This window comes from Alexandromys fortis, unplaced genomic scaffold (genome assembly GCF_014885135.2).
Source record: "Alexandromys fortis isolate MF-2015 unplaced genomic scaffold, M_Fortis_MF-2015_v1.1 scaffold_370, whole genome shotgun sequence".
Lineage (NCBI taxonomy): Eukaryota > Metazoa > Chordata > Mammalia > Rodentia > Cricetidae > Alexandromys > Alexandromys fortis.
In genome coordinates, this window is record NW_026068242.1 from 215,415 (window position 1) to 225,816 (window position 10,402).

The 10,402-nt window shown below is 54.1% G+C and overlaps 2 protein-coding genes and 1 long non-coding RNA gene across 3 annotated transcripts in view; 2 read left to right on the top strand and 1 right to left on the bottom strand.

Moving 5' to 3' along the window:
* The window catches only part of Fbxo24 (F-box protein 24), a 13,166-nt gene extending 10,984 nt beyond the window's left edge, over window positions 1–2,182 (top strand). The window contains exons 9-10 of the mRNA XM_050131147.1: window positions 958–1,128; window positions 1,714–2,182. Of these exons, the coding sequence (XP_049987104.1) occupies window positions 958–1,128; window positions 1,714–2,076 (534 nt within the window). The 3' untranslated portion in view covers window positions 2,077–2,182. The remainder of the gene's footprint in view (window positions 1–957; window positions 1,129–1,713) is intronic.
* LOC126493996 (uncharacterized) overlaps window positions 1–3,091 on the bottom strand; it is a 10,600-nt gene extending 7,509 nt beyond the window's left edge. The window contains exons 1-2 of the long non-coding RNA XR_007589904.1: window positions 2,631–3,091; window positions 1,214–1,271 (exon numbers count right to left, since the gene is read on the bottom strand). This is a non-coding gene — a long non-coding RNA (uncharacterized lncRNA). The remainder of the gene's footprint in view (window positions 1–1,213; window positions 1,272–2,630) is intronic.
* A 768-nt stretch (window positions 3,092–3,859) lies between these two features.
* Pcolce (procollagen C-endopeptidase enhancer) lies at window positions 3,860–10,145 on the top strand. The gene is made up of 9 exons (XM_050131145.1): window positions 3,860–4,064; window positions 4,834–4,942; window positions 6,247–6,505; window positions 7,318–7,442; window positions 7,989–8,125; window positions 8,430–8,710; window positions 9,454–9,531; window positions 9,629–9,799; window positions 9,930–10,145. The coding sequence occupies exons 1-9, from the start codon at window positions 3,973–3,975 to the stop codon at window positions 10,082–10,084; spliced, it is 1,407 nt and encodes a 468-aa protein (XP_049987102.1). The 5' UTR covers window positions 3,860–3,972; the 3' UTR covers window positions 10,085–10,145.
* Window positions 10,146–10,402: the final 257 nt, after the last annotated feature.

Here is a 10,402-nt window from a genome sequence, read left to right on the forward strand (position 1 = left end):
AGAGAGAGAGAGAGAGAGAGAGAGAGAGAGAGAGAGAGAGAGAGGAGAGAGGAGAGAGGAGAGAGGAGAGAGGAGAGAGGAGAGAGAAGAGAGAAGAGAGAAAGAGAAGAGAGAATAGGCCTGGCAGGGACTTTTGAAACCTCAAAGCCCACCCTTAACAACACACTTCCTCCAAGGCCACCCCTTTTAATCCTTTGATCCTTCTCAAACAGTCCCACTCCCTGGAGACCAAGCCTTCAGATTATAAGCCTGTGGAGGCCATTCTCATTGAAACCACCACATGAGCCTTCCCAAAATGAACAGACCTGGAAATGGCTCAGCACTTGCTACCAAGCCAGTTGATCTGAGTTCAGTCCCGGGGACCCACAGGATGGACCGAGAGAATATGTGAATATGCGGATCTCAGAACTGATAGGTGACCTTCACATGAGTGCTGTGCACACTGCATCACATACGAACAAATGCAATAAAAACAGAACAAACAAAAAACAGTTTTTTGAGATAAACTCTTACCATGTAGCCTGGATTGAACTGGAACTCACTTTAATCCCCCTGCTTTTTTGTGCCTGGCTGACTTTTTAAGTGTTACTTGTTGGCTTTTTGTAATTAAAGATTTTTTTTACTGTGTATGTATTGCACGTGCAAGAATGCACATGTGTGTCCATACAAACATGTGTGCAGGTACCCGGGGAAGCCAGAAGAGGGCATCAGGTCTTGTCCTTAAGGAAGAGCATATTTCATGAGGAGCAAGACATGAAGTTTTTACCAAGGACCAGAACCCATGTAGTCAGTCTTTGGGGGCTCTGTGGGCACAGGAAGGGGGACTGAAAGCTGCCAGTTTGTAGAGCAGGAACAGGACCCTCTTTTCTTCCAACTCCCAAAACAGCTGTCTGCCCCAAGCCTCCAGTCAACCTTCCTACCTTAAAGCCCCTGGCCATGTTGTCTGTCTGTCCTCAGGTTCATTATCTACACCGTCCCATCGCCCTGTGGTGTGGCCTCAACCATTCCTTGGTGCTGAGTCAGACCTCGGATTTCAGCAAGGAGCTGCTGGGGTGCGGCTGTGGGGCCGGAGGCCGCCTTCCTGGCTGGCCTAAGGGGAGCGCCTCCTTCGTCAAGCTGCATATCAAGGTCAGAGCAGAGTCCGGCGAGCGAATGGACAGGGAGGGCAGAGCAATAGAGCCAGGTGGCCGTCAGGACCGTAGCCAGGACTTACCTGCCTTCTCTCAAAAAGTCTTTAAAATTGGTCGGGGAGGGGCTGTGCCACAGTGCACCTGTGGAGGGCAGAGGACAGCGGGTGAAAGGCAGGTCTCTCCTTCCTCGATGTTGGTCACCATGCTTGGCAGCAAGGGAAGCCATCTCACTGGGTTCCTTTTTTAAGGAGATTCTCAATGTGAAGCCCAGGCCGGGCTTAAACTCTAGACTTTCCTGGCTCTCCTGTGTCACCATGCCCAACTTACACCTGGGATCCCTCAAGGGACCCATTGGTTCCATTTCCCCTGTATCATGAAATCTCCCTTTCCTGAGCTCCCTGCTCTCTCCTTTGCTGCCTCTGCTGGTTTCACCCAAGTTCACATGGTCCTGGAACATAGCAAGCTCACTTGCTGGTTCAGGGCCTGTCTGAGAGGGATCAATACAGCATCAGGCTTAGCCAGCTTCCAGGAAGGCCCTGGCAGGGTTAAGCCTGCCTCAGCCCCACCCCTTCTCTCCTCTAAGGTCCCCTTGTGTGCCTGCTCCCTCTGCTCCACCAGAGAGTGCCTCTATATACTGTCCAGCCACGACATCGAACAGTGCCCAGTCTATCGCGACCTGCCAGCCAGCAGGGTAGGGGGAAGCCCTGAACCTAGCCAGGGGACCGTTGCCTTCCAAGACCCTCGGGGGACAGCCCAGGCCTGTGAGGAGTACCTCAGCCAGATCCACAGTTGCCTCACGTTGCAGGACCGAATGGCGAAGATGAAGGAGATTGTGGGCTGGATGCCTTTGATGGCCGCTCAGAAAGATTTCTTCTGGGAAGCACTGGACATGCTACAGAGGGCTGCTACTGGGAGTAGCCCAGTCACCTCAAACCCTGAGAGCTGACCCCCTCCTCCTAGCCTGTATTCCTGAAGGACATCAGGCACTGGGCTAGGGGCTGAGGAGAGACGGAGTGGCAAGCAACATTGTGTATACACTGGGGTGGGGGTGGGGCGGGGGGCGAGCTGTGGAGAGCAGTGCTGGACATGCCAGGGTAGCGTAGGGTGGTAGGGTAGGGAAATATTTTTTAAATATTTAGGGGGCTGCCCAGGAGGAGCCCCCAACCTGACTATCATGGACAAGAAATTTGATGGACAATAGAATAAAAGGCTAAAGGAAGGCCTCTTTTGAAACCCTGGGGCCTTGTGGGAGGCAAGGGATGGAGGGGGCCCTGGCCAGTGAGGGAGGAAAGACAGAAGGAGCCCAACCTGTTGGTTTACTGAGAAGTGTCAGCACCCCAGCTCACTCCAGAAAGTTCACTGCCCTATGGGATAACCCAGTCAACAAACCTTCCTTCCCCGGTGTGGAGCCTGCGCTGGGTCTGGAACCTTAACTGGAGTCTGCTCATTTTGTGTGTGACAGAGTCTCACTGTGCGGCCCAGGCTGACCTCTTTACTCACCCTGACTCCAGCTGCAGAGCGCTAGGGTTACAGGTGCGCTGTCGTGGTGCCTGGATTAGCCCAGCAGTCCAGTCTTCACCTCTACTTCCGGAAGGGCCATGCCCTAGCCCCGAGTCCCGTGAAGTCAGCTCCTGTTCTCTCCTCTTCCCGTTGGTTTCCAGGGTGGGGCAATGTTATACAGGCCACACATTTCTGCACTGTATCGGCAGCCGGGCTCTCAAACCACAGTCGCACCTGAGGTCACAATAGCACGTACAGACTGGCTGGCTCCTGGGTCAGGATAGCTAATGTGGTTCTGCTCCCTTCTTTGTGATTATGGGGCTCGCTGGGAAGAGGTGTCAATCCAAGCTGATGACTTCAGTCCTGCTAATAAATGCTAGTGAACTTCCCCCTCCGTTTACCTGTGGAGATGAAAGCTGTTTTGAGAATAAACGTGGGTGATCTTCAGGATTTGGATGGACCCTGAGACTCCCTTCCGATATTGCTGTGTGAACTGTGTCTCAATTATTCCCACACCTCCACACCAGTCCAGAGAGATAATTTATGTTGGGGTTGGACCTCGACATTCCAAGCCCAGTCTTTCCTGTCTGTTCCCTTACTTTCTGCTCCTTCCCCTCTTTGCTCAGGGAAAGGGATACTCCATGCCTCCCATAACCCTTCTCCAGTACCTTAAAATAGTTGGAAGAGAAAATAAGGAGTCAGAACTTTTCCTTCCTTGGCCTGTAATATTCACCAAGTGTTAAAGGGAAAGTCATAAGCAGGTGCAGAAGAGCCTAACTAAAGGGTGCAGGCCCGTAATCCCAGCACTTGGGAAGTTGAGGCAGGAGGATTGAAAGTTCTGGCTAGCCAGGGCTTCATGGCAAGATGGTCTTAAGCAATAACAACCACCATCCAGTGGGACGGTGAATGGCCAAGAGACTCAAGAAGGACATCCTCTCTGGATGCTCAGAAAGCAACAGGTGAAGCAGTCCAGTCTGCCTGAAACTCTCCAGGAAAGACCAGGTTCTCAGGCACAGGACAGAGTGGAGTGGCAGATGACATCATTTGATGGAGATGATGTTCTATCTGCCCCTTGTTGCTCCCAGCATCCCTTGGTCCATCAATACATGTCCAAGACCTAGAGAGGCCCCTGCAGGGACTCACCACTGTCCCAGCTGTCTCCCTGTCCCGCCTCCCCTGCTGCCCGCCCAGTTGGCCAGTCCCCACGCCCACACGCCCAGGGCTGCCTCATCTGGTACTGATTATCCTGCTGGTGCTGCTGCTGCTGCTGCTGCTGCTGCTGCTGCTGGTGTTGGTGCTGCTGCTGAACTCAGCTGCTACTTCCAGTACTTTCCCCTACACAATGCTGCCTGCTGCCCTCACCTCCTTCCTGGGGCCATTCCTTGTGGCCTGGGTACTGCCCCTTGCCCGAGGTCAGACCCCCAACTACACCAGGTAGGTTTCATGTCTGTCAGATGGCTTCCAGAGGGAGCTGCAGAATGCTGGTGACTTCCTGGGAGGGCTGCGCCTGTGGGTCTTGGGAGCTCTTCTGCCAGCAACCCCTTCGCATCTCATCTTCCTCTAAGACTCCTGGTCTCCCTGTCTGCTGCAAAGCCATGCTGGTCTGCAGACTGCCGCCGTTCCCAGTCCTTCAATACCGTCCTCCTGCCCTAAATCTCCCTTTCCACCCAGAGCCATGCCTCTCCAAGGAGTTTGAACCCAGAAAGCCAAGACCTTGAACTTCTTTTAGCTGACATTCAGGAAATGAGACTGGGGGAAGGGCAGCAAGCAGAAAGTCAGATACTGGTCCTTAGCTGGAACCGGAGCAGGGTGAAGGTGGGAGCCCCTAACTGTATGTCCACTGGTGCTCCCCTCATCTCTCTGGCCCCCTCCCCCCCATGGCCTCATGGCTTGTCACATCTGGAAGTAGTTAGGCGCGGCTCCTGTCCTTGACTGCCAGGCAGGGCAAGGAGGGGGTTGAGAAAGCGAGGGGGGGGGGGGACAGAGGAGGATTCCGGGAATTCCTGTCGGCGTGGGGGTGGAGCCTCTAGGGGCTGGAGAGATGGCCCCATTGCCTAGCCCCACTTCCCCTGGTCCTTGGGCAGGATTCCCTGTCCCACAGGATGGGGGCCTCTCCGGCACCATCCTCCTGTATTGCCTGGGGCTTCATAGTCTCGTGAATTGTTCTCTAGTGGTTCTCACTGACGCCTCTTCTGTCCTCCAGACCTGTGTTCCTGTGTGGAGGGGACGTGACGGGAGAGTCGGGTTACGTGGCAAGTGAGGGTTTCCCCAACCTCTACCCCCCAAACAAGAAGTGCATCTGGACAATAACGGTGAGAAGGTCCCTCCGGCCATCACTGCCTTTCATCATTCTCCCGGCACAACCCTGACAGCTCAGGGTACCCTCCCCACCACCAGGCATCAGGTCTGGGAAACCCTTTGGTCACATGGGTGTCAGGCTCCACAGTAACATGCTCTGACTTATCCTGACCTTCCCACCCTTTTGTCCTCCCCCACTACTGGAAACGGAACCCTCGGTTTTCTGCACGTTAGGTCAGGGCTTTACCAATAAGGTACATCCCAGCCATTGATTCATTCAGTTTTTTTTTTTTTTTCAAAATTGTTCCACTAATTTAATCACATAATTTTTTAAAGTTATTTTTTTATTATATACACTTGCCAAGAGACGGTGCCAGATCTCATTACAGATGGTTGTGAGCCACCATGTGGTTTGCTGGGAACTGAACTCAGGACCTTTGGAAGAGCAGCCAGTGCTCTTAACCTCTGCGCCATCTCTCCAACCCTCATTTAGGCTTTTTGTTTGTTTTTCTCTTTGTGTGTGTGTTGTGCATGCGTGTGCATACTCATGCATGTGTACAGGGGTCAGAGTGGTATGTGGGGTGTTCCAGAGCTCCACCGCTCTCCGCCTTGTTTCCCTGAGACAGTCTCTAAATCTAGAGCTAGTCTGAAGGTCAGCAAGCCCCAGTGGCCCTGCTGTCTCTGCCCCCCACAGGGCTAGGGTCCCAGGCCTAGTGTGGAGCCCTAGTGTGGCCTTTTATATGGGTTCTGGGCATTCGAACCTGAGCAAGCACTTTTACCCACTGAGCCATCTCCCTACACCCCTTCACCTTTTATTTCTGAGCCAGGGTCTTTGTAAATTATGGGCCTTGTGTTTATGATCCCCCTGCCTTTGCTTCCCAAATAGCTGGAATCATGGATATGCACTCATGGTGCTGAACCTTAATTCTTTGTTTTTGGAGTCAGGGTCTCATTGTGTAGCGTAGGCTGACCTTTAAATTTTGAGGCAGTCCTCTGATTCAGCACGGTAAATCCTGGGATTACAAAAGTGGGCTGCCAAACTAGCTTAAGCCTTTGTTTTTGTTTTTGTTTTTTTTTAGTTGTTTGGTTTGGGTTTTGTTGTTTTTTAATGGTAGCAAATGTTGAATCTCTACTCCTAACTTGCTCCAGTTCTCCCCTTTCAGAGACCACAAGCTGGGAGTAGAGACCAGGTCCTTTGTGTTGCACTGGCCTTTCCTGCTACCGCTATTACTCTAGAAGTACCTGGGGAGGGGTGATGCCCACTGTTAGGGTTGTTTGGGACCTGATTTTGGGCGGTCCGCCATTCCCCTTCTGTCAGGTGCCTGAGGGCCAGACTGTGTCCCTGTCCTTCCGAGTCTTCGATATGGAGCTCCACCCTTCCTGCCGCTATGATGCTCTGGAGGTCTTTGCTGGATCTGGGACCTCAGGCCAGCGACTGGGACGCTTCTGTGGCACCTTCCGGCCTGCACCTGTAGTTGCACCTGGCAATCAGGTGACTTTAAGGATGACAACGGATGAGGGCACTGGGGGACGAGGCTTCCTGCTCTGGTACAGCGGTCGGGCCACCTCAGGCTCTGGTGAGCATCCTTACCTCCTGTTTCCCCTCTCTTGGCCCCACCCCCGTTCAGGTCCCCACCCCTGCCCTAACCTCGACCCTCCCCAGATTATTCCCAAGAGTTAGGGCCACCATTACTCCCTTTCTTCTCACTAACCGCCCCTTCAGTCCCTCCTCCTGGTCTTCTCTCCCCCTCCCGCTCCCACCTACCCCTCTTCCAGGGCCTCCCCCAGGTGCGAGGCGGAAATGGGTCATGGACCCGCGGGTGGAATGGGCGGCCTGGGGTTACTGGGACGGTGAGTAACTGCCCGCCCCCCTCCGCAATCGGGCTCCTCTGACAGGAGTAAGGGGGGCACCCTGAAGCTGGGGGACTAGGATTCCCTCATCTGGAGCCCCCTATACCCAGTTCTGGGATCCCGATTGCGGTCCCATCACCCCCTCCCGGCAGCACAAGTCTCTCTGGAATGTTTCAGGCAGAGACCTCATCAGAGGGGAGGGAACCCTCCCAACGTGAGAGCTCTCTAGCCTGCTTTAGAGGATTCTTCTGCTAGGCCGGGATGGAGAGATGGGATCTCCTAGGGGAAGAGGCGTGGTGTGGCCGCGGGTTGGGGAGGGGGCAGAAGGGATCCATTTAATCGTTTCCTCTCTGTTGGGCGCCCCAGCCCCGTCTTCCCAGCTGTTTGTTGACCCGCCCGCTCCGCTGTTCCCCTTCTTGTCCCCTCATCTTGAGATCCAGACTTCTAGCTGCCTGAAAGCTCCCAGTCTAGAGCTTTCTACTCTAGCTGACCGAGGGTCTCCACCGCCCCCCACCCGGTCCCTCTCTCCCCTTCTCAGAGCACCAGTTTTGCGGGGGGCGGATGGAGAAGGCGCAGGGAACCCTGACCACGCCCAACTGGCCTGAGTCGGATTACCCCCCAGGCATCAGCTGTTCCTGGCACATCATTGCACCCGCAGACCAGGTACTGACCTCTCGCCTAGGCTGCCCACCAGCACCCAGGCGGCATCCTTAAAGCGGACAGCCAGCAGCATTGTATCCAACGTCTGTGTCCTGATCCCTGAGCTTGCCCTGGTAGAGGGCAAAACCAGACCCAGACCAGCTTACATGCAAGCAAAAAAGAAGTGCAACTACTGGTCTTAGGGGAGGGAAGTACTGGGTCCTGAGGAACTCGTGTGTGTGTGTGTGTGTGTGTGTGTGTGTGTGTGTGTGTGTAACTCAATGGGGTGGAGTTCTGTTCATTAGGAGTGAGCTAAAATGCACTTGGCCTTGCCCACCTGGGCAAAGGGATGCTCCCTGTATGGAATAGGGGTGTATGTGTGTGTGTGTGTGTGTATGTGTGAGTGTGTGTATGTGTGTGTGAGACCCTTAGGCTAGCAGTGTAAGAACATTGAAGCGGGAACAGGGGGACTGACTATGCTACTGCCAAGTACTCCCGGGGCTGGAGAGGTGCAGGACACTATTCGGTCCGCCTTGACCTGTCCTGCTACGCAGCCAATGCCTCTCCCAGGTGATCCTGCTAACCTTTGGGAAGTTCGATGTGGAGCCAGACACATACTGCCGCTATGACTCCGTCAGCGTGTTCAACGGGGCTGTGAGCGATGACTCGAAGAGGCTGGGGAAATTCTGCGGAGACAAGGCCCCTAGGTGAGGGATGGGTCCTTGGCGGGGCACTGCTGGGGCTAACTCCTCATCCCTGTGAGCAGTTGTCAAAGGCCATGCAGGGTTAGAGGGAGGCTCGGCTGACCAGGCAAGATCTGAGCTCTAGGATTCCAAACCATTAGTCTGAGCAAGTATAGGAGCTGGCAAAAGTTTAGCGTGTCTTCTGAAGTCCACAGAGCCTCAGGGGACTCTGGCGTCAGAGGACGAGCTTCAGGTTGACCACTGGGGGACAGAATAGGGTACACAGTCTGCCTTGATGCCTCAACCAATTCTCGTCTGCCCACTGCAGTCCCATCTCCTCTGAAGGGAATGAGCTCTTGGTCCAGTTTGTATCAGATCTCAGTGTCACCGCAGATGGCTTCTCGGCTTCCTACAAGACCCTGCCACGGGATGCCGTGGAAAAGGGGCCAGCCTCAAGCCCAGGGGAAGATGTCCAGTCTGGTCCCCCATCCCGCTCTGACCCAAAGACAGGAACTGGGCCCAAAGTCAAACCACCCGCCAAACCTAAATCCCAACCTGCAGAGAAACCAGAGAGCTCCCCAAATACACAGGAAACTCCAGCGGTCCTGGGTGAGTGTGAAAAGGTGGCAGAAGGTACTAGAGAGGTGGCTCAGTGGTTAAGAGCATTGCCTGCTCTTCCAAAGGTCCTGAGTTCAATTCCCAGCAACCACAGGGTGGCTTACAACCTGTAATGAGGTCTGGTGCCCTCTTCTGGCCTTCAGGCATACAAGCAGACAGAATATTCTATATATAATAAATAAATAAATATTTTTAAAAAAATAAAAAGTGGAAGAAAGGGCATGAACTAAAGCACTAAGCTCCTCCTTGGGTCAGCATTCATTCATTCATTCATTCATTCATTCAACACCCATGATGCTGGTCTCCCGTCAGTGTCTGGAACTGGTGCTGGGAAGCCACTCTCTGTGGAGCTCTGAGTTTCCATCCATAAGGCTGCTGTAATTTCACATGTGACAGCTAGGGCAGGGTTTGCTAGAATCTCCCAGGCAAGGCTGAAGGCACGGCTCAGAGGTAGCTCTTTCCTAAGAGCCTCACAATGAGGGGCTGGAAGCTTGTCTTGGCTGTAGAATGTCTGTCCCAGAATCCTCTAGTGAGGATCTCAGGTGTGATTCAGCGGCAAGGTGGTTGCCTAGAACCCTCCGGGGAGGGCCGAAGGGTGTGGCTCAGCTCTAGAGTTCCTGCCTAGCATGCACCAGACTCTGGCTCCATTCCTAGCGCTACAAATAAAGGAGCAAATAGGCCGATGTGAGGCAGATGGTCCTCCTGCCCTCCACAAGCAACCCCGTCTCTCCTAGATGCATCCAGTGTCACCTGTCCAAAGCAGTACAAGCGGGTGGGCACCTTGCAGAGCAACTTCTGTGCCAGTAGTCTGGGTAAGACCCTCCATCCTGCCCTCCCGACTCTCTAGGCCCTCATCCAAGCCCAGCTCCAGCCACCTGACTCTTGTCTCTCACCCCCACCCTTCCACAGTGGTGACCGGAACGGTGAAGACCATGGTCCGTGGCCCAGGTGAGGGCCTCACCGTCACCATCAATCTCCTCGGTGTCTACAAAAGCGGAGGCCTAGATCTGCCCTCTCCGCCCAGGGACACCCCTCTGAAGTTCTATGTGCCCTGCAGGCAGATGCCCCCCATGAAGAAAGGTAAGGGGCATGGGAAATGAGGATGTATACCGAGCGAATGCCCTGGAGTCATGAAGGTGCCAGACCTGGTCAAGAAGGTGTCACCAGCTCTTAGTAACTCCGAGCTCTCAATCTCCTCTCTCCCGTCCAGGAGCCAGTTACCTGCTGATGGGCCAGCTGGAAGAAAGCAGAGGCCCCGTCCTCCCTCCAGACAGCTTTGTGGTTCCCTACAAGCCCAACCAGGACCAGATCCTCAATAACCTGAGCAAGAGGAAGTGTCCCTCCTTCCCTAGGCCAGCTGCCTGAGGTCCCAGCCAGATGCAGCCTGAGTGTGGTGCTCTCAACCCAATAAATGTTTCGTAACTCAGGAAGGGATCGTATATCAGTTCTATGGTTGCGTGGGGGCGTGCATCTTGGGTTTCAGAATATTTTTTCCTTGGGGTAGAAGGAAAAAGTACTAGAAGATGAACTCGGACTTCCACATGCTAGGCAAGTACTCTACCACTGAGCGACATCTTCAGCCTGCTTTAGGAACTCAGGGTAGGGGCCAGGGAGTGGTGGCACACGCCTTTGATCACAGCACTCAGGAGGTAGAGGTAGGTGGATCTCTGAGTTTGAGGCCAG